Source organism: Hemicordylus capensis, chromosome 1 (assembly GCF_027244095.1).
Source record: "Hemicordylus capensis ecotype Gifberg chromosome 1, rHemCap1.1.pri, whole genome shotgun sequence".
Classification (NCBI taxonomy): Eukaryota; Metazoa; Chordata; class Lepidosauria; order Squamata; family Cordylidae; genus Hemicordylus; species Hemicordylus capensis.
This window is the reverse complement of record NC_069657.1, coordinates 76015903-76042792: the sequence shown is the minus strand read 5'-3', so window position 1 is coordinate 76042792 and position 26890 is coordinate 76015903. Positions and strand designations below refer to the sequence as shown.

General features: G+C 43.4%; 1 protein-coding gene across 5 annotated transcripts in view; it reads right to left on the bottom strand.

Annotated features, from left to right (window-relative positions):
- The window catches only part of DPF3 (double PHD fingers 3), a 273036-nt gene that overhangs the window by 232188 nt on the left and 13958 nt on the right, over window positions 1-26890 (bottom strand). For 3 of the 5 annotated variants that reach the window (XR_008310482.1, XR_008310479.1, XM_053265996.1), the window contains exon 1: window positions 9378-9442. The exons of the other annotated variants lie outside the window; for them this stretch is intronic. Coding sequence is in view for 1 of the 3 variants with exons in the window: in XM_053265996.1 (XP_053121971.1) it covers window positions 9378-9427 (50 nt within the window). In the remaining 2 variants the exon portion in view is untranslated. Of the gene's footprint in view, window positions 1-9377; window positions 9443-26890 lie in introns of those variants that run through there. 5 annotated transcript variants of the gene reach the window in all.

Below are 26890 nucleotides of genomic sequence, written 5' to 3'. Positions count from 1 at the left end.
ATTATGTGTACGAATGTACAGATGTCTGTACACTCGTAAGTGTATTTGTGGGAATGACTGTATCTGTGTTCATTTTAAAAGTTAAACACAGATACAGGGCCTTAAAATGCATAATACAGATAGAAAGCTTACTTCTGCACCTGTGTTCAACATATCATGTGAATAACAGTACCTGTGTACAATTTTGTACCTGTGTACACTCATTGTACAAGTGTTGTACATAATGAGGCTATTCCCACAATCACTGGAAAGCGGGCTAAGGGAGCTTAGTCCACTTTCCAGTGATCGTGGCAACCACTGGGCTCACAGGCAAGCCTGGTGCTCCCAAGGCTGCTAGCCTGCCTAAAACACCCTCCCCTTAAACGAGGTTAACGGAGCAGGTGCTCCATTAACCTTGTCTTCCTGCTCGTGTGCCGCCACGGTGTGTGGCAACATATGAGAAGACCCCCAACCAGGAGCCTACAAGCAGCCTCCCGGTATCGGGGTTCCCCCCAGAATGCCCTGTGCGCTCACGTGGGGCATCCTGGGATATCTGGGGGCCATGTGGCCCCTGATCCCCGCAGCCCCCACCGGCTCCGTGACGGAGCCAGCAGCTGTTTGGGCAGCCGATCTGGCTGCCGAGGGCTACACATTTGATTTTCTGCGGGGAGAGCAGGCTAAGCCCGCTCTCCCTGCAGACCCACCAGAAGCTCTTTTCACTGATTGTGAGAAGAGCTTCAATGTGTGAATGGGCCTACAGAGTGCAAGGGCACAGCCAGCGGATGCATGTAAGTCTGGGGTGGGGCCAGCCAGTGTGATCCTCTTCTCCCTCCACATATTGCTAGAATCTGGAAGAGCACCCCTCAGAGACATAATATTACAACCGCTCCTCCACTCATACACACACCACCTGTCACCATGATGGGCTTTCTACCAAACCACAATATAAGAGCTGCTCCCCAACATTCTCTCTCTTAGACATACTTCTAAAAGCCCAAGTCTTGCACTCTTGTATGTGTCTGCTGAAGCTTTTCAAAGAACAAATTTGAAGAAGAAATGGGGGAAACAGCACTGAATTTCAACCAGTTGTGTAGTTTCAAAGTATGCAGGAGCCCTGCCACAAAAAAGGTGTCAAGCCTACAGGAAGCAGCTGCCAAAGGGGGAAAGAAAATATAGCCCAGACACAGCTCGGAACAGGAAAAGGATGTTGGGGTCAGCACCAAATCAACCTGCTCAGCTAAAGCCCATATTTACAACCATCTTCTCGTACATATTCCCACCATTTTGTGAACAACTTATTAATTCAGAGATAAATGAGACTTGTAGAGAAAATGGGATAATATTTATTTTAAACAACATTTATATGTTGCTCTTCATATAGATTTCAAAAAATGGTTTACATACTAAAAAAGCAAATAATAAAACATCCATAAAATGATACATAATTTAAATAACCCCTGCTAACTTGGCAAAGAGGCACCTTTTAATGTGGTGATTCTCTTTATTTAGCAGGGAGAGAGTAACTGGCCCTATCCACCCCCAGCACAGTAATTCCAGTGACTGTTGCTGGTGTCTATCTTATAATTCATTTTAGATTGTGAGCCCTTTGGGGACAGGGATCCATCTTATTTATTTAGTCATTCATTCTCTGTATAAACTGCCCTGAGCCATTTTTGGAAGGGCGGTATAGAAACTGAATAAATAATAATAAATAATAAACCAAAAACAATCGAAACCCAAAGTAACAGTAAGAAACAGGACAACAACAACATCCATAGAGGGGCCAGAGAAGAAAGCTGTCCATTTTTAAAAGCCAACTGAAACAAAAATGTTGTAGTTCATTTTCAAAAAATTTGCAAGGAGGAGGAGGTTGTACACATCTCAATTAGTAGAGGGATCCACAATACTGGGGTTGCTACATTGAAGACTCCTAGCAGAGGCAAACAACCAGGATGAAATCCAAGCAAACCAACCAGCCAATCACCTAGTCTCCCCATAACATCCAATTTGGAGCAGACTCTTATCGCAGATCATACATGCTGGGGGACTCACACAGAGAATGAGCATTCCCTAAAACAATCAAGGTCGAAGCTGTTGAGGGCCTTAAAAGGTAAGAACCAGCATTTTGAACTGAGCCCAGAAATGAACTGGCAGCCAGTTCAGATGCTTTAAAACAGGCAACAAATGTGAATATTAGTCCACACCTGCTAACCAGGCTGCCACATTCTGTACTTATATTCTGTATCTTAAATTTCCAAACTGTCTTCAAAGACATGGACAGAGTGTTACAACAGTCTCATCTGGAGGTTCCCAAAGCATGAATGAGAGTAGCCACCTTTCCACACCAAAGTAGCTGGCACATCATCCAAAGCTATTAAAAAGTGCTTTAGGCCATAGCTGCTACCTGGGAATCTAGCAGCCACGCTGGCTCCAGCATTACTCCCAACCTGCAACTTCCTTACAGAAGAATGTAAGAACAAATAAATTGCAACTAATCCATTGAAGCCCTCCTCAGACATCACACTGTGCAGTACACATGTACAGCTGTCTGTACACATGCTTATGTTTTTGTGTGAATGAGAGTACATCTATACATTTTAAAAGTGACGCTGGTTACAGGCACCTTCAAATGCAGGGTACAGACAGGAAGAGTACTGCTGTACATGCACTGAATAGAACTTGTGAATAACTGCACAGATCTGTGCATGCATACACTGTATACAAGTTATTTGTGTGTTGAACATAATTTATGAATAGGGCTTGAGTACCCCACTATAATCAACTCTGCTTTATCTGGACTGAGTTTAGGTTTACATTTATTTACACTCATCCAGTCCACCACTGATTGTAGGCACTTGTTCATGGCCCATACTGCCTCACTTGGGACTGATAAAAAGGATATACAGAGTTCAGTGTCATCAGCCATTGAACCCCATATTTCATGATGTTCTCTCCCAGTAGTTTCATGTAGATCTCGAACAGCATGGGGGACAATTCTGAACCTCGAGGAATCCCACAGGATAATTCCCATAGAAAAGGGCATTAGTCTGCTAGTACCACCTTCTGGAACCTGTCCTCCAGGAAGGAGCAGAACCACCACAACTGGGTACCCCCAACTCACAATACCAAAAAGCAGTCTAAATTGATACCTGAAAGCAGGGTTAATGCCTTCCAAAATCACTGATCGGTCCAGGAGAATAAAAAGGGCCACACTGCCATGTCTTTCTTCTGACATAGTTTGTCCACCAGGAAGTTTTTCACACGGGGCTTTTAAAGCCCTCTAACTCACATCTCCTCCAGAATGGAGTGGGTGCATTCACATAGCTACCTTAGAGGGCTGCCTTAGAGAGCGCCTTCTTTGATATGATCCCCATCGCTCATTGAGGACATCTGGAGAGGTCCATCTCCAGTTATCACTGGCATGTCTGGTGGCAACTCAGAACCAGGCCTTTTCTGTAGCTGCTCCTGGCCTGTGGAATGCACTGCCGGCAGATATATGCAGTTTAGGCTCACTGTAAGCCTTTAAAAGAGCCCTAAAAACTTATTTGTATGGCCTGGCCTTCCAAGGTTTGTAAATTGTTTTTAAAAGTATTTTAATTGGTTTTAAATGGTGTTAATTGTTTTTTTAATTGTCTTTATATTGTTTTTCACACTGTGTTTTGAATGGTGTGTTTTTATGTCTTTTTAAAGTTGCCCCAGAGCCTTTGGATGGGGCAGTTTATAAATACGATAGATAGATAGATAGATAGATAGATAGATAGATAGATAGATAGATAGATAAAAATAAATATAAATAAATAAATATCAGCCTGCGAGTTATTGGGGAACAGTTCACACACAATTTGGGTTTTTCACTGAGCATTGATGTAGCCCGATTTATATCCAGGGTTAAAAAATCCACTATTTGCATTGGGTTTGGGGGACAACTTTGAGTTCGCAGTAAAGCCTCCCAGTAAACTCACAGTAAAGTCTGCTGTGTGTAAAAGTCCCAGGGCAACCAAAGCATCTGAGTCCCAAAGCCTGGCCTGAAACCAGACTAAAATGGATCCAGATAATTAGCTTCTTCCAAGAATGTCTCGAGCTGACTGGATCTCAATAATTTAAACAAATAATTGTCAGAAATTTGCTAATAATTCCTCAAGTTAGCAGGATCCAACAAAGATAAAGTTATTTTTATGGAAAGCAGTGCTATAGCAGTATATAGCACTGCTATAGAAGTGCTAAAGCAGTATATAAATATTGTTGTTGTTGTTTAGAATAACGTCATAATGAATGCCCATTTCAAAGCATCATAATTCCATAATGAATATTTGTTATTTCCGGACAGCCTAACTCCATTAGGAAGTTTGGTCTCCCCAAATGGAGTTTTGGGAGACCATACACAACAGACCTAGTAGTAAGTGTATTTATAAAGAGAAAATTTCAGTGGGTGCAGTTTTGTTTTCTGCTGTTGCCATGCTGTGACATGACAATCTACACCTGCCAAAATTTGCTCTTCTATATAACAACTCTTAAATGGTACCGAAGCACTACTTCATATTGTATTTGATCATCCTCTAATATTTCTTTTTGAAAGTTTGATCTGGCAGCCTTCCCTGAAAGAACTTCTTACTTACTTAATTTATTTATCAAATATATAGACCATCCCAAACTTCCATCTCTGGGTGGTTTACAACAACAACATACAACAAATTAAGACAAAAATAAAAACCGTAAAACAATTTAAAACCACAATCAAGTTAAAAATTTGGGTGACAAAATAAGTCTTGAAGGACTTTTTAAAAGTTGTCAGAGATGGGAAGGCTCTTATTTCAGCAGGGAACATATTCCAGGGAGTGAATTCTTTAGAACATGACCCAAGGACAACATTGGTCAGTATAATAAAACTTGTGCACCACATGCACTGATATGTACATGGGAGCAAGATTTCACCTGCCAGCTCCATCCCTTAACCTTCAGTATTTCATGTGAAGGTCTGAAGAAAGCCTATGCATGTACACCTTGTAAGTATAGGCTACCTCTGTGCAGTCTAGACCTATGAATTTCCCAGGTTCTCCTGTCTCAAGGTTCCTGATCACAAGGTTCCTTCACACATGTATACTGAATGAAAATGTGTTCGTGCCAAGGTATGAACATAATCTAGGGATGATCCCATCAATCCCCTCTTCATGCATTCTTACCCACACATGTCACATTAACGGGACTTCAGAGAGATGTTGTTCTATGGTGCATTTAACACCCAAGTGCTGAAGATCCAAACTATCTGGAGCTTTACTAAAAACACATCCAGACCGAATGGATTGCTTTAATCCAGTCCCCACATAACAGGCAGCTGAGATTTAAGCATCCTATATATTATCATATCATATCTAACAAAGGAAAAAGGTCAAACCCCAAAGATAGATGGGTCTGAAAGAGAAACCTGACAGGCCCTGATTGATAGCCCCGTTCAAGGGGGCTGCTACAGTAAAAGTTTGCCAAGGTTGCTGGAGTTCCAAAGCCCTGAAGCAGCGGCCACTTCACCTCCAGAACAGCCGCATGTGGTTGTTAGAGCAGTGAACAGACATGGCTAATTGAGTGGGAAACTTTCGCAAGGTGGAATTAATATGATGGGGACAGAGCTCAGGTGTGCCATTCCATTACCAAGGAAGAGAACCGTTCAGATGGAATTGAAATCCATTTTCTGGCCAAAGCCTTGTTCAGAGTCACAGTGGCAGCTCAGCACATGTTTCTCCCCCTTCTCCAGAGGAATGCCTCCCCACCTTACACACGCACGCACCTCCAACCACCCTCAACTTCATATCAGAGATAACCTAGGAAATGCATTGCAGTCGGCTGACCAGCCTTGAACTTTGTGTGGTGGTTGCTTAGCAATGGCTAACCTTGAAGACATACTGTGAGACAGAAGAGCCCCAAAGTGCATTTGGTGGATAAGATTGCAATGAAAACAAAACCAGAAAGTAAATAATAGGGAGAGGAAAACAAAATCTACCATCCAGATCCATTCTGAAAAAGAAAATGCCAAGTCTCTGAGGGATGTTAAACACACAGCTGGAGGAGGGGACAGCTTCCTTTCATGTTTCTGCTGTATTATTCAACATATAAGGCTCAATTAGGCCCAGACCTTTAACTAAGAAATTAACTGGGCTGGGCAGGGGTGGGGGAGTGGTAAGAAAGGGCTAGTAAGAGTATGGGCCAATACGAGAAAAGTGACCTAGTGCAATAATATACTGCCAATATTGTGCTTAGAGAAAGACATAGGAATATAGGAAGCTGCCATATACCAAGTCAGACCATAGGTCCATCTAGCTCAGTATTGTCTACCCAGACTGGAAGCAGCTTCTCCAAGGTTGCAGGCAGGAATCTCTCTCAACCCTATCTTGGAGATGCCAGGGAGGAAACTTGGAACCTTCTGCTCTTCCCCTTCAGAGATGCTCCTTTTTGAACAAGTAATAAAACCTTTTGTCCCAGAAGTACACATCACAAAGAAAATTAAGGCTCAGGGGCTTTTAAATATTTTTAAATGGAGCCAGTGGTTAGTGGTGAGTGCTGGACTAGGACCGGGGAGACCCAAGTTCAAATCCCCATTCAGCCATGATACTTGCTGGGTGATTCTGGGCCAGTCACTTCTCTCTCAGCCTTACCTACTTCACAGGGTTGTTGTGAAGAGAAACTTAAGTATGTAGTACACCGCTCTGGACTCCTTGGAGGAAGAGCGGGATATAACATGTAATTTTTTAAAAAAAAGTTATTTAAATACAAAACAAAATTGTATTTCAACAATGAATAAGACATCATTATAGGACATATGTATTAAAAGATTAGGGCTACATTTTTACCTTAGTAGTTTGCACTATATAATACTGGGCAATTTCTCTTGTTATGCAGGTACATGAATGAAAGTATTGCAGACTTCCATCAAAATTAAGATTAAAGCAGAGTTTAGACCACTGCTTAAAGTCAGTGTTTGCGACTAGACCAAAATAAGAAATGCATTATTTTAAAAGAGGTTTGGTGATATCATCCCTGGGAATAGACGCACATACACACCTGGAACTGGTGCAATGCGCTTCCTCCAAGAGGCAAATACCTGCCTGTCAAGAAGATCTTTAAAGGGAGCGCAAGAGATACGTCATCTCCAGCAGAGATGGTTTAGCAAGATCTGCACAGGTGGTGGACTCCAGAGATAAGAAAACAGCCTAATCCTCTTTTCAAATGCACAGCCACAGAGCTGCCAACTCTTGCAGTGCTATTAGGAGACTACCAATTCTCAGAATTCCCTGCAAAGCTAGTTGTTGATGTTATCATTTCAACTTTCCCCCCAGAAAAATAAACCTCTAGCCCTCATATTTCCAACAAACGCTGATGGCAAGGTGTATACAAATGATTCATAAGCAACAAGACAAACATAAAGTAACTAGGTGTTTCTTTTCCCCCTGTCTAATGACTTGGGATAAGCTCCAGATAAAGTTAAGCATTTCAATACAGGAGTTAAACACGTGGCCAGCTTTCTTCCTTTGAAATCAATAGCACATATAGCCCTATTCTATGCAAGTTTCCTGGGGGGTAAATTCAGCTGAGCTCAATGGTGGATGCATGAACATTTGAGATACAAGTGGGAACCAATTTGGACCAAATTTGGTACAGTTGTAGGGACACGCAGCTTGTGATGTCATCCATCCTGATTCAAGATCGTAGACATGCAGAGATTTGTGGCACAAGTGGGCTAACTTGTTAACTGCCTAACCAATTTGGGCCAAATTTAGTCCAGTTGTAGGGGTAGTGAAAGGAAAGTAGGCAAACTAGTTCTTACTAGAACAGCTGTTAAAACTGTGTTGGTGTTATGAATCTTGAGTTCACAACATTTTAAAATGTGAGGTTGCCTGAGTCCCCATGCATCAAGAAATTGTATTTTCATATATGACACTTGCAGTCAAATTCTATGTGTTTACTCAGAAGCAAATCCCACTGTGTTCAATGAGACTTATGCTAAGTAAGCATACATAAAGATTGCAGTCTAAGTGGATTTTCACACATGAGGCTTACTACTCTTGCTGATTCAACCAGATGTGTAATGTGAATGTAAAATCTACAAAGGCTGGAATTTATTTATTATAAATATTTGAATCTTTTCTTTCCACTTTAAACAATTTCCAAGGAGAAACATGAACAGTCTCCTGAGACTTAACCGTGCGTGTGTGTGTGTGTTTTAACTGAGAAGCAACTCTGGAGGCTGCAATTCTAAGCAGAAGAGTAGTAGGGAAGCAGTTACCTAACTCTTTCCTTTCCTGTTTATCCACTCAAAATCACACTCTACAACTGCTTTCCTACTTGTGGAGGAAAAATTACAGAATCCCTGTATCTTTTTCTGTTCCCCCCAAGAAAATACAAAATAGCAGGAACTGGTGAAGCAGATCTCCCACGCCATTCCTCCACACAGCCTTTCAAGGCTGCTTTTCCCTTTGTTCCTCCCGCCCCCACACATACACACACACCCTGGAAGACTGTGTAATGTCTAGTTAACCCAGCTAACTGAGCAAAGAGGCACCTTTAAAAGTGGCGATTCTCTTATAGTTAACAGGGAGAGAACAACTGTCTGTATCCAACCCTAGCACAGCATCCCTCCAGAAGCTGTTACTGGTGCCTACCTTATCTTTCTTTCTAGATTGCAAGCCCTTTGGAGACAGGGAACCATCATTTATTTTTCTATGTAAATTACTTTGAGCACTTCTGTTGAAAAGTGGTGTATGAATATTAGTCATAGTAGTTTGGCTTCCTAATGGTCATGTAAATAACAACATCAGAGAGGCTCAAAAGCAATTTAAGCCTTGCATGAGAAAATAATATAGAAGTACTGTTGCACAATTTGTTTGCGTATGCTTCTAACAATCCTGCTAACAAGAGAAGAAAAGCATTTTAAATCAAACTTACTTTTTATCCAATGCAGACTTTGTTTTGCATTTGAATTACCAACAGAGAAAACACAAAAAGGAACTTCAATGTCTTGTTAAAATGTACTAATTGTACTGGGGGTTTTATGCATTCTCCTGCATTTTGAGCCAGCATTGCCAGCTGACCAAAACAAAAAAAACCCAGACTTGGCCAGCTCTTGTGCCTTTAATGGCAGTTTGATGTGCAGAAATTAGCACATGAAGTTTTTCATGCTATGAACCGAAACATTTTCATTTGTTAATATTTGCAAATCAGCCTGTGCTTAAACGTACACCTTGTGCAGCTTATTCAATATTGTCTTTGTGGTGCAATTTGTCCAGTCCTTAGCCCAAGACAAGAACAAGTACATCTGGTAACAACTAATCTGCCTACTTTCTTTTCACTATCCCTACAGTCACGGGTGTACTGTTAATAAGACAAAGGGAGACAAATGTCTCCTGACTCACAGCCTCTGAGGGACCCCTATGGCCAGTCTTTGCCCTCTCTCCAGTCCCATGGCCAGGAGTGTGAGCTGCAGGTCCCCAAAGCAGGTTCTCTGTGACTCTCGATTTCCCTTTTGTCAATCAGAGTGAAGGAAAGCAGCTGGAGCAGCAGAGAGACTTAAAGCAGCCCTGTCTTGCCCCAGCAGCAGCAGCAATTGGTCCTTCTTGTCTTGAGCTCCTCCCCTGCTCAGCAACTGAGCACAGTTGAACTACTAAGGACGGAGCTGGGACAGGGAGCTAGGCTGTTCAAGTGGAAAGGAAAGTCAAACAAACAACTCTTATCTGTGTGTTTTTTTTTTTGTGTTAATTTGTTTTTTTCCCCTTTGCTTCCCACATTTATGGAGTGTGTGTGAGTGAGAGATTCTATCCCCAATTGATAGCCTTCCTTGTTCCTTTATGTGTCCCCCACCCCACGCAAGCCCTTGTTTGTGCCAGAACTATTTTTAACTGTTTGAAAATGATTTTAAATGATTGAGTTCTTCCTTCTAAGTCCTGATGACCCATGTGAAGTGATCTTCTTCCCCTTGGAACTTGCAGTGAGTCATTTCCCTCTCTATGGAAAGGAAAGAGGGGGTGGTGGCAGGGGGTTTATTGATTGGTTTTTTGATGGTGCCATAGTTGTTGAAAATATATTCAATTGTTTTTCAACCAAACCAGTTCTTTACAACAAAAGTTCCTTGCTCCCAGAATGGCTCACAATACTTGAGGGTTTGGGAAGAGTGGAGCTAGCCTATCATCCTTCCTGTTTGTTTGCTAATTTTAAACTGGTTTGCCTGGATATTCCTTCACCTGCCTTTTCCAAATGAAAAATATTGTATTTAATTTTTTTAAAAATCCCGCCATCTAGAGCCCTGACAAAAATTGTTCAGCTTGGAACAGAAGCTTCCTTTGGAACACACAGAAGGGGAGGAGAGCTGGTCTTGTGGTCGCAAGCATGAATTGCCCTCATGTTGTATTATTGTATTATGTTGTATTGCTCATATTGTTGTATTATTTGGTTCTGCTGTTGTTTAGTCTCCTGTCCTCTGTTAATCTGCTACATTATATAACACGTGTCCTTAATGTTCTTCTGCAGCAGAGACATGGGGCAAGGAGAAGGAGAGGAAGGCCGCAAGGGAGGGGCCCATTTAAAAATCTCATCTCCAGGCCCACTCCAACCTTGGTATGCCCCAGCCTACAACTGGACTAAATTTAGTCCAAATTGGTTAGGCATTTCACAAGTTAGCCCAATTGTGCCTCAAATGTTCATGCGACTACCATCTTGAATTAGGGTGGATGACATCACAAACTATGTGTTTGAGGTATCCCTATGTGTCCCTACATATGTACCAAATTTGGTCCAAATTGGTTCCCACTTGCACCTCAAATGTTCACATATCCACCATCTTGAATTGGGTTGGATGACATCACAGACTATGCTGTTGAAGTGTCCCTATGTGTCCCTAGAGCTGTAGCAAATTTGGTTCAAATCAGTTAGGCAGTTCACTCGTTAGCCCTCGTGTGCCTCAAATGTTAACATGTCCACCATCTTGAACTGGGGTGGATGACATCATCACAAACTGCACTGTTGAGATTTCCCTATGTGATGAACCAAAGCGTTACCAGGATGAGCTCAGGAACAGGCAGTAGCTATGTTAACTTGCTGACACACCAGGAAGAAACAAGGAAATAGAAACTGAAACCATGTAACAATGCAATTCACTGCCTGTGTAAGAAATGGAATCAACGTGCTTCACAAGGAATGTGACTCACTGGCTGTGTAAACATGAATTGAATAGGTCTTTGGCTCTTTTTTGCTAACATAGGTATCCGATGGGTATAAAGGATGAACTTAGCTACTAATCGGGGTTCCCAGCCTTACGCATGAGCTAGCTGGCAACCATTGCTGCTGCAGAGCAATAAAGCCTCTTGGAAAGTTCCCAACGCTGTGTCTGGTTATTGGATCTTGCAGACCCAGGGGCGAACCAAATTTACATCATATGTGTCCCTACATCTGTACCCAAATTGGTTCATATTGATATAGGCATTTCAAGGTTGATAGCAGGACACACAGACACACACAACACGACACAGAGAATGCCAGGTGATCTCATAAGCTTACTTTTCTTGAGGAAAGTAGGCTAAAAAGCAAAGTGCCATAGAAATATCTATGAAATCGTATTTTACCTCATACAAATACTCAGAGCAAGAGAGGATCTCTAGTGTAAGAAGAGACCCTTGTTTCTAATGTTAACATGTCTAAAGAAAAATGGATTATATTAAAAGTTCACTTAGCTCAAAACATAGTCTTGATGTTTGATTCCTTCTGTACATGTGGTCTCCCCACTGCCGGACACTTCTCAGTGTTAATGTTTTTAAGTTAACCCTCCTTTCTGAGTTAAACCTCTTTCTTTTCCAAGCATTTCTTATTGTAAACAGAGGTGCACCTAGGTCATTTTGGAGCCTGGGCTTAAAGGCCTTTGGAGCCCCCAACCCCCCCCCCCTGCAAATTAAGCATCATTTTTTAACATGTAGGTTCTTGAGGGCACAAACCACACCATGTAGGACAGACTAAAAGGATTTGTGGGCCCCCAGGGGGTATGGAGGCCATGGGCTTCAACCCCAAAAGTCCAGGGATAAGAGTGCCTCTGATTGTAAAGATACATCACATCCTTAGGTAAGGTAAAGTGTTCCGGTAAGTCAACTTCAGCTCCTGGCACCCACAGAGCCCTGTGGTTTTCTTTTGGTAGCATACAGGAGGGGTTTACCATTGCCTCCTCCCACTCAGTGAGAGATGATGCTTTTCAGCATCTTACTATATTGCTGCTGCTGCCTGATATAGGTGTTTCCCATAGTCTGGGAAACATCCCAGCGGGGATTCAAACTGGCAACCTTCTGCTTGTTAGTCAAGCATTTTCCCCGCTGCCCCACGTATCAGTACTGGAAGGGGAAAGTACATAAATGTAAATTCTAAAGGGTATGTTTTCAAGAGAAAATTTCAACAACTACAAATGCACATTCATATCTAGGATTACCACTTTTTTTAAAAATGAGGATGTGGGCAGAGCTCAGCGGTAGTGTATATACTTTACATGTGGGGAAGGTTCCTGGCCCAATCCCTGACATAATCTCTGGCATCTCTAGATGGGTCAGAGAAAGACCCCTGCCTGAAACCCTAGAGACCTGCTGCCAATCAGTGTTGTCAGGACTGAGTGAGATGGACCACTGGCCTGACTCATAGGTCTGACTCAATATAAGGCAGCTTCATGTTCAGGGCAGCCATTTGTTCCTTGCAACAACATAGAATAGACACCTTAGCTCAGAAGACCAGCAGAAAAACCACATTAAAGAGCCAGCGTGGTGTAGTGGCTAGAGTGCTGGACTAGGACCGGGGAGACCCGAGTTCAAATCCCCATTCAGCCATGAAACTAGCTGGGTGACTCTGGGACAGTCACTTCTCTCTCAGCCTAACCTACTTCACAGGGTTGTTGTGAGGAGAAACTCAAGTATGTAGTACACTGCTCTGGGCTCCTTAGAGGAAGAGCGGGATATAAATGTAATAAATAAATAAATAAAAATAAATTAAAGTATGCTGTGTGGGTGAGTACACATATGTACTAGCACAAAATAGGGGTCACTGTCTCACATGTTATGAACTTGACATGTGGCACACAAAGATATTCAGCATCTATGACTTAGGCCCTGTCTAAATTAAGAGCTTTTATTTTCCCTCTTTGAAGGCCTTCTTCTTTAAGCAGGAACACTGGGGCACAGGGTGACATCACACTCACCACGCTTCTGATACACTGCTGACTCAGCTCACTGCCCTCACCCCGTAAGGACTGCTATAAAGTTGCAATATGTTTTGTATTTGTTTCCACCTGCTGATTAAAAGATAGCATTCCCAGCTGCCCTTTCTGCTGCTTTCCCAGTGCACCACCGTGCTAATATACAGGAAGTTTTAGCAGGTCTCATTTAACCAATTGATCTTTGATGATGTAATCTCCATCCCGGGGTCAGTGCAGTTTGTTATTCACATTAAATAACAGCAAACATGCTTCTGAAGCACATGTTCTAAAATGAGAGATAGAGGTCTCTGTAGACACAGAGAAAAATAAAACTTGTGGGGCTAAATAGATGTCACGTACAATGAGCTCTGACACTGCACTATAAGGTGAAAAGCAGCTTTGAGAGAGGGGGATTTGGAGCAGAGAAGCCGTGGAGGTGGGAGTTTAACCTTTGCCTTACCTGATATTTCCCTCCTCTAAATCTCTCCCCTCCCAACCAATTGTGTTGGGACACCTGACAAAACTCACTTATAGGAGGCAATGAAGGAAATGATGGACAGGGAAAGAGTTAATCCACCCTTCCATTCTTTCACACACTCCCAATCTAAATTCGCCTCTCCCAAAGTTGCTTTTCATTTTAAGAAACAGCACACAATAGCATGTAACATGTAGTTAGCCCAGGGCTGCTCATCTTTGGCCCTCCTGCAGATGCTGGCCTACAATTCCCATAATCCCTGGCTATTGGCCACTGTGGCTGGGGATTGTGGTAGTCCAAAAAGAGCTGTGGGGGGGCATAAGTTGATCAGGCCTGAGTTAGCCCCTCCAAATTTGAGTTGCAAATCCAGGTTTGGCATCACAAAACCTATGTCCACTAGGAACAACATAGAAGGAAGTGGATAAGTAAACAAGGAGCATAAAAATCTAGGTTAAAATAATTTAAAATTTAAAGGATTGCTACTCCCTGAAAGCTGGATAAAATATGAAGAAATTGAGCCAGCCTGCCTTGATAAATCAAGAGCCAAATACGCTACAGCTGTAAGGACACATAGAGACAGCTCAATGGCAAAGATTGTGATGATGTCATCCACCCCAGTTCAAGATGGCAGACACATAAACTATTGAGGTGCAAGAGCACTAACTTGTGCACAGTCTAAGCAATTTGAACCAAATTTGCTACAGCTGAATGGACACATAGGGATGCCCCAATGGTGTAGTGTGTGATGATGTCACCCACCCCAATCCAAGTTGGTGGATGCATAAACCTTTGAGGCACAAGTGCACTAACTTGAGGACTGTCTAACCAATTTGAACAAAATTGGATACAATTGTAGTGAGTGACACACAGGGACACCTCAATGGTGCAGTTTATAATGATGCCATCCACCTCGATCCAAGATGGCGGATACATGTACACAGGGGCGTAGCAAGGTTGGAATGGGCCCAGAGACAAGATTTTAAAATGCCCCCCCCCCCAAAGTCCAGGGCCTCCGCACATCCCAGGCCCCCAAGGATTTAAGTCTGATATTCCAAAATAAGTATGCTGCCTGCAAATACATTTCACTGAATACACACACACACGTCACAATATATAGTGATATACATTGAGTACTATACATTTGTATTACTTTTAATGCCTAGAACACACTAGAAAGATGAATTATTAAAATGGGCCCCTCGCTGCAGATTAGCAAAGGAGACTTTCAACCATGCAGGGTGAGCCTATGTTTGTTTTCTCAGAATTCTGAACAAATTCAGTCAAGTTTGATTGCAGGAGGTTTTTCACAGGAGGCTTTTAAAGCCCTTTAAGACACATCTCCTCTGGAATGGAGGTGCTGCATTCACATGTTGGCGAGATTTACCCTGAAGTCCCTGCAAGTTATTGGGGAGCAGTTCACACACAAGAAAAATAAAATAAAAGCACCACACATGCTTCACAGTTCTCACTCAGACCTTCTGGGTTGCAAAACAACTTGAACATAAGTGCATTTATAAATGAATGAATGAATGAATGAATGAATAAAATTAATAAAATACTGTTCCAGAAGTTTTTGCAATTTTCTGCCATGAAACAAGCCACTTATAGGCCTTTTTAGATAGTTTTTTTTAAGTCAGCAAATTTTCCAAGCTGTTTCAAAATAAATATTCAGAGACTTCTCGGTCCCTCCCCCGCCCCATATCCAAGCCCTATGGCAAGCAGATCCCTATATATGGGGGCGGGGGCGGGAAAGGTAACCACAAAAAGGAGTTCACACTCTACCTGGCAAATGCTGGTCTGGGTTAAGCAGGGCAGCAAGGGGTCTTCTGCTGCTGAGAACACTCTGGCTGCCTCCTCCTTCCTGGCTGGCTTGGGCCCTACTGGAGTTCAGGCTTCACAGAGGCCTACACGGAGGCCTCCGTGGAAGCCCCGCCCACCCGTCGATCAGCTGAGAGGCGGGAGAAAAGGAGCTCTTTGCAGCTTGTCTGCTGCTCGATTGCCGGCCAGGAGAACAAGCAGGAGAGACGGCGAAGAGGGCAAGTGGCTGAGAGGCTATGGGGCTGGGCAGGGGGCAATGGGGAGTCACATGAGGTGCCTCTGGGGTGCCCCTCCAGGCAGTGGGGCCCCCAGACAACTGTTTCCCCTTGCCCTATCATTGTTATGTGCCTGCATGTACACTTGAGGCGCAAGAGATCTAACTTGTGGGCCCTGATTTGCACCAAATTTAGTCTAGATATAAAGAAAGTGAAAGGAGTGTATGCTGACTAGTTCTTACTAGAACAACTTGTGAAAATTCCCCAAAGGAGATCAACAATAAGGGAAATCAGTCTGGAAAAGCCAAAGAAACATCTTGAGAAGTTGTTCAAAATAAATATTAGTAGGAAGAGCATTCCAAAGATCAAGACTAACAACAGGCAAAGGACAAGGATGAAAAAGAGTGGTGGCTTAACATGGGAGATGCTGGGAAGGAACACATGAAGACAAGCCAAAGAAAAGACAAACACCAAGGAAAAAGCAAGGAGGGATTAAAAATTGAGGAGGAGGAGGGATTACAAAAAAATTTTAGAGGAAGGATTACAAATGAAATTTCATGCTGACAATAGCACTAGCACTCCTCCTTCAATGAATCTAAGTCAATGAAGTTCATCAAACAGAGGAGTCATATGGCAAAAGTGGCAAGAGCAGAAAATAATATGTGCAGCAACATTCATAACAGAAACAAGAGGATGAAGATTAGACAAAAAATACCCATGAAAAGAGTGTTATAATAAAGATGAGAAATGATAAGAAAATGAACAACTATGCTAGAAATGACAGGACAGAGGGAACAACAATCTTGCAATATTAAAAGGGTTAAAATGTCAAGGGGTAACTAGAGAGCATGAAAGGGACGAAGTGGATGAATAGACCAACACGATAAAGAAAAGGGATAAATGAGGAAGACAAAAAAAAATCAGTTTTGCTGAAATAAAGTTTGAGATGATGCTGATTCTGTCAAGTTAAAATAGAAAAGGTATGGGGCCAATCTGGATGATACTCTGAACTGGACTGGTAAACTTGTGGGGGAGGAGCATGAGCATCTACCTTTCCTTCCTGCCCAGCACATTGTTGCCTAACTGCCAGGGGCGTAACAATAGGGGGGGCAGGGGGGGCACGTGCCCCAGGCGCCACTTGGGAGGGGGCGCCAAAAAGTGCCCCCGCCAGTCCCCTGCCTTTGGCAAAAAAATTTTTTGGTGTGATTTTTATTTTATTTTTTGTCATTACGGAGCTCTCCGGTGGGCGTGAGCTCCCATTGGCTGCCGGAGAACACATGCCCACCATGCTGGTTGTCTCAGTTCCTCCCTCCCTGCTTGCTGCACGCACGAGGAGTAGCTTGGTTTAGTTGAGAGAGCAGCTGCTGCTGGGGACGTTCTCTGACTCTGCCTGCCTGCCGTTTGACCACCACACTGCCCTCTGGCTGCATTTTATTCTTCTGTTCTGCATTAACAAAGTAAGTTTCATTGCTAAAATCTCTCTCTCCCCTGTGTGTGTGTTGTGTGTGAGAGGATGCCCCTACTCCCTTGCATAACGTCCTCCTTTTAGCTCTTCTGTGCTTTGCATAGCAGGCTTCACCCCACCCCCACCCCTAAACCGAGGGTTGCTGCCTGCAAGTGGAGCCAGTGGGGCTCTCCTGGTTTGCATTGTGTGAGTTTCTGACTTGCAGTGTGTTTCTGGCTTGCATTGTGTGAGTCCCGGTGGGATTGCAAAAGGAAACTCACGCAATGCAAGTCAGGAGAGCAACTTGTGGCTCCACTTGCATTGCCCGAGTTTCCTTTTGCAATCCCACCTCTGCAAAAGGAAACTCATGCAATGCAAGTGGAGCCACAAGTCACTCTCCTGGCTTGCATGCATGAGTTTCCTTTTGCAGAGGTGGGATTGCAAAAGGAAACTAGTAGTACTAGTACACAAGATCTTTGCAGCTCTGCTAGTAATTACAACTTCTGGATCATCCCTTAGCATTGGGGGTGGGGTGGCAAATTTAATTTGGAACTCATTAATATAATTTTTGAATAATGTTCAGTCTGTCTGGATTAATACTAGGTTTATTCTTTATAGCAGATTTTTATTAGCAACATACAGTCTACAACATTTTCAGCCTTGTTCATTTGGTGCATATTGTAGATGTTCTGTCTCCAAAACATAAGTACAGCATCTATATTTTTGAAGGGGGGGAAATCCCATTTAATACAGTGTGAACAAATTGGTCCAAAAAGTAGCAATGGGAAGTTTTTCTTTCTGCCCCTGTAGCTTTAATAAGATAGAGTGCACAAATATCACTTGATTAACAGCTGCGATATTAATTTCCCTTTTTGGTTGCTTGACTCACAGCGAGAATCATGTCAAGGCAGTGGAGAACCAATTAAATTGATTTTAATCTTTGTTAGGGAAGATAACATGCCTTTTTCCTTGTTTAAATAATTAAAGTTTCAGTAGGTATTATTTCTGGCTTTAAAGAAATTGGTATCTTAATGTAATGGAATTCTTCTAATTACATACTTAATAGTTTTTTAAAAGTTAATCACGGTTTTTCATTCAATGTGTGTTTTGTTTTACATATTAAACTTATATTTTCCTTTGAGAGAGTTTTAAAAATAAGAGGAAATTGGGAAGGCTTTTTTAAAACAAAGAAAAATCTCACCCCTACTTATTCATGATCTTTTTAATTTGCCTGTGTTTTTATTTCAAGCAAGTCAGATGTATGTTGGGGGGTATTTATTTATGTATATTTATTTCAAGCAAGTCAGATGTAATTGCAAATAACATGCAGAAGATCCCAGGTTCAATCCCTACCTCCAGGTAGGGCTGGGAGAAACTCCTGCCTGAAACCTTGGAGAGCTGCTGCCAGTCAGTGTGGGCAATAGTGAGCTAGGTGGACCAATATCTGACTCTGTAGACAGCTTCCTACGTAATCAAACCATAACTTGCCCTTACGTTCAATCCAATTGGATGCATTCACATTCACAGCTTACATCCAATAAACTGCTGAGTAAGCCCTCCAAACTAGGATCACACAGTGTGGTTTGCAATTCTGGTATATGAAGGGCCCAAACCTCAGTTTTGCTGTTCAGGTGCATAGGCAAACGGTGATTTAATTAAACCAGGAGGTTATTTATTAAGACTGTGTATGAGAGGGAAGCAGAAAGAGGAGGAGATCATGGCTCAAATAATGGTGGCTAAATGTGGCCATTGAGTTTCCCAGGAATACAACCAACGTAAAGTGTGCTACAAATAGACATTATTATAGAATTAATAAACATAGAATATCTATGATAGACTAGAATATATGTCTATTATAATTTAAGTCTCTATTATAATATAAGCATAAATCTTGAATAGACTAGAATATCTATGATGGAAAAGACTAGAATACCTGTCTTGTCTTTTCCATTTTGGGACACAAAACCTATTACTATGTTTAAAAGCATTTATTTTCTGGCCATGAGGACTGCAAACTCAGGTTGTTAGTATGCAAGACATTTCTTTAAAATATATATTTCTAAAGAGCCTTGTAGCCTCATGTTTCCTTTTTCCTGTCCCAGTATACTTGCTCGGATGCAGCCCACAACCCACATTTGACTATGACTGTGACACATTTCCATATTTCCGGGGGGCAGCCAGGGGGAAGGAGAGTGGGGGGGAGGCGCAATTTCAGTGCTTGCCCCGGGCGCCGTTTTCCCTAGTTACGCCTCTGCTAACTGCACCAGGGGCATTCATCCAAAGCATCTCTCAAGGTGTGGTTTTAATACTACAAACGTAATACTGCCACTGAGGGATGTTCAGATGCACTATCCCCAACTACAGCTAGGTGAGGGCATGCCACCATACCAGATGGGCGGGAGAGGTGTGTGCCTATATGTTTTTAAAGGATGGTTCAGAATATCATCCAAATTGACCCACTATGTTTCTGTTATCAAATGCCAATCCAGTGACCCCTGACAATCTTTGTGGTATGATTCACACATGCCAGTATAAAGAGTGAAGAGTCACGACTGCAAAGCAGAGCCCAAGAACACCAAAACAGAGAGGGAAAACTAAAGATGAATGGTTAGACTTTGAAAGAGGAATAGGAAGACATGAAGTTGAAGCAAGATTAGTGACAGAGAAAGTCAGGCTAGAAAGAGACAAAAGGATGGAATGAATAACAGCATCAGAAAAAGCAAGTGAAATGACATCAGGAAGGACACAATAAAGACAGTTTCTTCATGTGATCATATACCTAAGGATATTGGAGAGTAATGAAATGAAGAAAATAGACTGGATACATGTGTGAACCCAAACCATAGGGTTTGGTGGTGTGGGGTCACTATATTGGATTTGGTAGTGTTCATTCTGATATCACTGCTACTTTTTCCCTATATGGAATGTGTAGCTTGCCACCACCTGATTTTCTAGGAGCAGTGTTGGATCCAGGAGAACCCCCTGGCTGCAGAAGGAATGCAACCCCAACCAGAACAGGCCAAAATTCTGATCAGGTCTTCTACTAACCAACATAATCTCTATCTTGCCAGGATTAAGGTTCAGCATGTTAGCCTCCATCCAGACCATTACGGCTTCCAAACCACAGCTCACAACCTCCTTTGCCCCACTGGAATCAGATAACATAATGAGACAAAGCTGGGTGTCATCTGCATATTGCCCAAATATCCGGATGATCTCCCCCAGCAGTTTCATGTAAATGTTAAACAACATGGGGTACAAAATTGAGCTTTGAGGGATTCCAGAGGCCAATGGCAATGGGGCCAAGCAAACGTCCCCCAATAACACCTTCTGGACCTGACCTTCCAAGTAGTATCAGAAGCAGTCCAAGACTGACCCTCTCATCCCCAATTCAGAGAGGCAGACCAGAAGGATACCATGGTCAATAGTATCGAAAGCCACTGGAAGGTCAAGCAGAACCAACAGGAACACACTCCCTCTGTCTATTTCCTGGTGTAGAAAATCCACCAAGACACCCAAGGCAGTTTCAGTCCTATAACCGCTGACATGGGTCCAGATACTGAAGTCGTTCACATGACCAGGTCTACCCGTGCTATTGCAGCATGCTATTTTTGCCAGGATTGATTCTGATCCTGATGTCCCCTCTACCATGTAGCCTGGGTTTTTTACCCAGGCTAAGAGTGAGGTAGGAAGGGCCATGTGCCGTCCTATCCCCTGCCCGGTCATGTGGGAGCTTGGGCTGCCTACAGCCCTGTTTGGGCTGCCAGCAACAACTACTGCTACCATAGAGGCCGAGGAAAGAAGTGACCCAGTCTCTGGGATTTCTACAATACATCAACTGTGAGATTCCTGCTGACCAGGCATCCTTCCTTGCCTCTCTCTTGCCACATCACTCACTGCTGCAGTGATCATGTGGGAATGCAGCACAGCAAGCGAGGCAGCAGTGGTGATTGTATAGGGGAAGGTAAGAGCGATCCTGCCTCCCCTCTCCAGTTCTCCCCAGCTCCTGGAGAAATGGTCAGGCAAACAACCTCAATGTGTGTCATCCTTCTGCAGCTGGGCCACCACCACATGCTCTATCACCTGCCCCAAAAGGAGAAATTAGGAACCAAATGACTTGATTAGCAAGCCAGAGCTTGCCAGTTCGAATCCCCACTGGTATATGCTTCCCAGACTATGGGAAACACCTATATCTGGCAACAGCGATATAGGAAGATGCTGAAAGGCATCATCTCATACTGTGTGGGAGATGGCAGTGGTAAACCCCTCCTGTATTCTACCAAAGACAACCACAGGGCTCTGTGGTCGCCAGGAGTTGACACCGACTCGATGGCACACTGTATTTATTTTATTTATTTTTTACATTTTATATCCCACTCTTCCTCCAAGGAGCCCAGAGCGGTGTACTACATACTTAGGTTTTTCCTCACAACAACCCTGTGAAGTAGGTTAGGCTGAACAGAGAAGTGACTGGCCCAGAATCACCCAGCAAGTATCATGGCTGAATGGGGATCTGAAGTTGGGTCTTCCCGGTCCTAGTCCAGCACTCTAACCACAACACCACACTGGCTTTACCTTTGGTAGTTATTTAGATTGGAGGAATCAAGGGCTTTTTCAATATGCTTTAACTGTTATGCTATCATTATTTTGATACAGCTTAGTTTCCCAGATGCTGTTGGACCACAACTCCCAGAATCCCCCATCACAATGGCACACGTTCTTATCCCATGGAGTTAGGTTGGAAGATGAAGCATTGTCTGAACCAGCTAATTCACAACCATATACTGTAAGCCCTGTTCAGACATTATATTGAACATTTGTACAAGTAACTGTATATAAGTATATTTTTTGTGTGTGAATGAATGTACATGCATACATTTCAAAAGTGAACCTGGGCAGAGCTGCTCATATATTGGTAATGGCAGGATGTGTACTCCTGAATGTGCATGGAACATAAGGTGGGAATAATGGTGTGTGTGTACACTGTTCACAAATTGTACATGCATTGACCATAACATGTGCATAGAGCTTCAGTGTTAAATTCTTCATAACACTCCCTGCCTTCTGTTCTGAATCTTCTCACTACTGAACATTCCATCTAAATAATCAGTGGCTGAAGTTATATTTTGCTTACATTACAACACCCTGTTCAGGCAGACAAAATGTGAGCTCATATATATTTTTCTTAAGTTATCTGTTATTCTCTTATGGGAGGAGAATTGGGTGTGTTGGAGGATATGTGCCAGCAACTCCAGAGGTACCAAATTAAATTCTTCCTTGAGGGCACTGACTTGGAATCTGTTGGTTTAAAGGGCCTTTTTATATTTTAAACTATCTCATCAAAAATTCTTGCTGTATGATTCTTCCCAATTTAGGTTATTAAGAGAAAAGGAAGTGTTTAAAACCTGATTTTCCCTTCCCCCCAAAAAAACCCTTTGATGTCCTTTGCTACATTTTTACTCAAACAGAATAAAAACATCTTGTTCATCTACACACTGAGGCTGTTCTCACAAGCAGCCAAGACCAAGCCAGGACAGCTAAGTCCGGGCTTAGCTGCCCATGGGAAATGGCAGGAGCCAACCAGCTCCCTGCAGCACCTTGGCAGCAAAGCCACCTAAGGAGCCCACCTCATAAACAAGGTTAAAGAAGTGAGCACTCCCTTAACCCCATTTACCTGTCTGGGTGTCAGTGCTGAAGCACTGATGGGCACCCGGCCATCGCTGAGGAAATCCCCACAATGCACTGCACACTAGCGCAATGCATTGTGGGATTTCCACAGGCCAGCCCCCACGCCTCCACACTGCCTGGGGCAGCAGCTGACCGTCTGGACACGCGATCCACACACCCAGACAGCCCTTGGAAATTGTCTGTGGGGAAGGTGTTTTTTTCCAGCCTTCTCCGTCGCCTGCCAGCTAGCCCTCTCACGCAATGGTGAGAAAAGGCTTACCATTTCACTTTACTTGCTTTTGGCTCAAAAGGCTACTTACATATTAACTTATGCTCTGTAAAAATGATGACAGCAGAGAAAGCCTGTGGGCCAGTTTTTAGGATCTGGTCCTCAGTGCAGAGCCACCTAATGGCGCAGCAGGGAAATGACTTGACTAGCAAGCCAGAGGTTGCCAGTTCGAATACCCGCTGGTATGTTTCCCAGAAATATCGGGCAGCAGCGGTATAGGAAGATGCTGAAGGGCTTCATCTCATACTGTGCGGAAGATGGCCACAGTAAACCCCTCCAGTATTCTACCAAAGACAACCACAGGGTTCTGTGGTCGCCACGAGTCAATATCGACTCAACAGCACACTTTACCTTTACCTCTGTGCAGTTGCAGAGTTGTTTATAGTCCAAATGACCCACTGAGACTTCTTGAGCAAAATATTTGGCCTTAGATTAAGAGATATGGGTTCAACTCCATGCTCAGACAACTCCCTGCTAACTTGGCAAATCCCTTGCTAACTTGGCAATGAGTCACCTTTTAACGCGGTGATTCTCTTTATTTAGCAGGGGGAGAGTAACTGGCCCTATCCGCCTACAACACAGTACCTCCAGTGACTGTTGCTGGTTTCTATCTTGTGTTTCTTTTTAGACTGTGAGTCCTCTGGGGAGGGCTCAGAGGGTTCACAGGGTTCCATCTCATTTGTTTGTTATTTCTCTGTGTAAACCACCCTGAGCCGTTTTTGGAAGGGTGGTATAGAAATCGAATAAATAAAATAAATAAGTAATTCCCTAGGAAGCCATTGAGCAAGTCACAAACTCTCAGCCTCCACTGCTGCCCCTTATATCTGGAAGACCCCTCTAGATCACTTGCGTGATGCCAAATTATTTCAAATTCCTTCTCAAAACCCATCTTTTCTGTGAGCATTTGGTACAATCCCCTAGTCTCCATACCCACTGCAACTACTCTAAGTATGACTTGGGCCCAGGGTATTTAAGAGAGCTGCTTCCAGTGTTCCCTCTAACAAGGATTCCCAGATGTTGTTGACTACAACTCCCAGAATTCCCAGCTGCAATGGACTTTGCTTAGGGATTAGGGGAGTTGTAGTCAACAACATCTGGGAATCCCCGTTAGAGGGAATACTGGCTCATTCTGCTTCAGGACCCCCACTGCTTATTAAGCTCTTCTGGTGGTGACTCAGGGCCGGGCCTTTTCTACAGCTGCCCCAAGACTCTGGAAAGAACTCTCTGTTGTTGTGAGAACTTCCCCATCTCTAGCAGGTTTTAAAAGACACATTTATTTCATCAAGCCTTTGATCAGTTGTATGTTGGTTTTTTTGTTGCTGCTGTTGTTTTAAAATGGTTGTTTTAAATTTTTAACTGTTTTAATGTTTGATTTTAATCCTGGCTGTTTCATTTATTTTGTAAACCGCCATGAGACATTGGTATGCAGCAGTATAGAAATGTAATAAATAAATAGATAAATAAAATATTCTCTCCTGTTTACCCTGCCTCCCCACACCCAGTTCTTTTTGTTTGTTGCCTCCCCTGTCTCTGTGTCTAGATTGTGAGCCCCTTCAGGCAAGGCCCTGTCCTTTCACCTGTTGGAACGTACCATGTACATAGCTAGTCCTACCGAAATAAATAGTAATTAATGAAAGAAGATTTGATAAACTCATGGAAGATGGGTCCGTCACTGACTGTTAGTCATGATGGCTCTGCAGAACCCCCAGGTTCAGAGCAGTATACCTCCAAATACCACTTAAGGGGAGCAACAGCAGGGGAAGGTTTCCCAGAGGTATCTGTCTGCTCACTGTGGGAGATGCATAATCATAACTTGATGACTACAATATCCTCAGCCCTCCCCCCTGCTCTTTCCTCTTCCCCCCTCCAATGTTTTTTCGCTCTGGCCGGCTGCCTGGCCAGCCACTTTTTCCAGTCACCCACCACTTTCTTCCCCCCCACCCCCAGCCACCACTGCTTTCCTCCCACCCCCGCCACCGCTGCTGCTTTCTCTCCCCACCCATTCTCTGGCCTGTCCATTGGCCTCATGTTCCCCGCTGCTGTTGCTTTCCTCCCCACCACCCCCACTTGCTCACAAACTCTCACGAGAGCTGCCACACATGGGATTAGCGACAGGTATGTCTAAGCGAATTAAATATATAGATAGATGAACAGAGGGACTAGTGCAGACTGCTTTTCAGTGCTCTTACTGCTGGCTGTTTGTTAGCCCCGCATCTACTGCAGGACTGGAATCCAAGTAACTAACGCCCCTTTCAAGCTGGCCTGGATCAAGGAATGGATTAACAAAAAACACCACCCCATTCATTTCCACTGGGATTTAAATGCAACAAGAGCCCAGTCCAATAGTTAAAACTTATAGCTGGTGAATGCACATAGTGCACCTGAAGCGGGACTAGAAATCCAGCCCTGGCACATCACTGGCACATCAATCCCACCTAAGCTCTTCACACTTAAGATGTTTGTTTGAAGAGGCAAACATCCGAAGTGTTATTGCTGGCATTTCCATGATCAGCAGACTGGGGTGGGATCTCCAGACCCACTTTGGGGGACACTACACATGTTCACCCGTCAGAACAGGGTTTACATTTCTCTGAACTGAAACCCAGATTGTGAACAGGCTTTGTTAAAAACATGTATGTCTGGAGCCCTTTTCACAGAATTTGTTAAAAGTATCCCCAAACATGGCCTCTCCCATCCCTAGGACATTCTATCCCCCTGCAAGTAACTGGGAAAGTTATCTGGATTCATCCAACAAGTTTGCTTCTTATGCATCATATCCCCAGCCAATTCCATTGTAGCTTTGGAGGGGAGAGAGAAATACATATTTTAAAAAATTACTGTCTTCAATAAAATCCTTTTTTTCCTAGTGACAATTTTATGATGCCACTTCCATCCATCCATACAACTTGATGGACTGTGAAAGACTTGAATACTGACAAAACAAATTACAAACGCACTACAGCAACTAATCATGTCCAAGTCACCCATGCTACCCCATAAAATGCTGTAACCAGGAACCTATCATTTCTCAAGCTCCCCAATGCTACACCACTTCCCCTGATCATGGCAGTTTTCACCCTCCACCTTCATTTCCTTGTGTTCAGTACCTGCTTCCCTTTGCACATCTTACAGGTAGGTCTGTTTATCTAGCACTACTACAGGAGGTCAAAGCTACAAGGAAAATGTATGCACTCTGTATCCTTGTTCCAGGGCCTTGCATTCAAAGCCGGTTCTAAAACTGAACCCAACTCGAATTAGGTCCTTCAGCGTGATCTTCTGCAGAAGTGGCACGACTTTTAATGAGGTCAAGCTTAAGCCTGCTCCCAGGTAAGTGCTTAAGATTGCACCCTATGTACACTTTCTTGGGAAAGAGCCCAGCTGAAAGAGAGATGGATATTTTGGGGGTGAGAGTCCCTGGCACCATGCAGTGGCTGCCATTGCATCTGTGTTATGATGTGCTTTGCCCAGCACTGGGAGGTTCCTTCCTTTAAGGGAAACAGAGCCACCTTGAGCCTTGCACCATCTACAGTGTGCTCGGAAGTGTAGCCCTTCCCAACACTTTCTCCACAGAGCTCTTAAGAGAGGGCTCCATCTCTCTTAAAGGGCCCTCCCAGCTCTGAGAAAAGTGCAGTACTGTGTGGAGGTCAGTGCAGTGGGACATTGTGCGCTTTGTTTTGGGTTTTTTTGCCAAAGTGGTCTCCATTTGAAAAATATTGAAGATCACTGATCCCTTTGCAAGCAGAAGCAACTCTTGCCTTCTGGTCAAACTGTGTTAAACTGATGTAAGGATCAGGCACCCCAG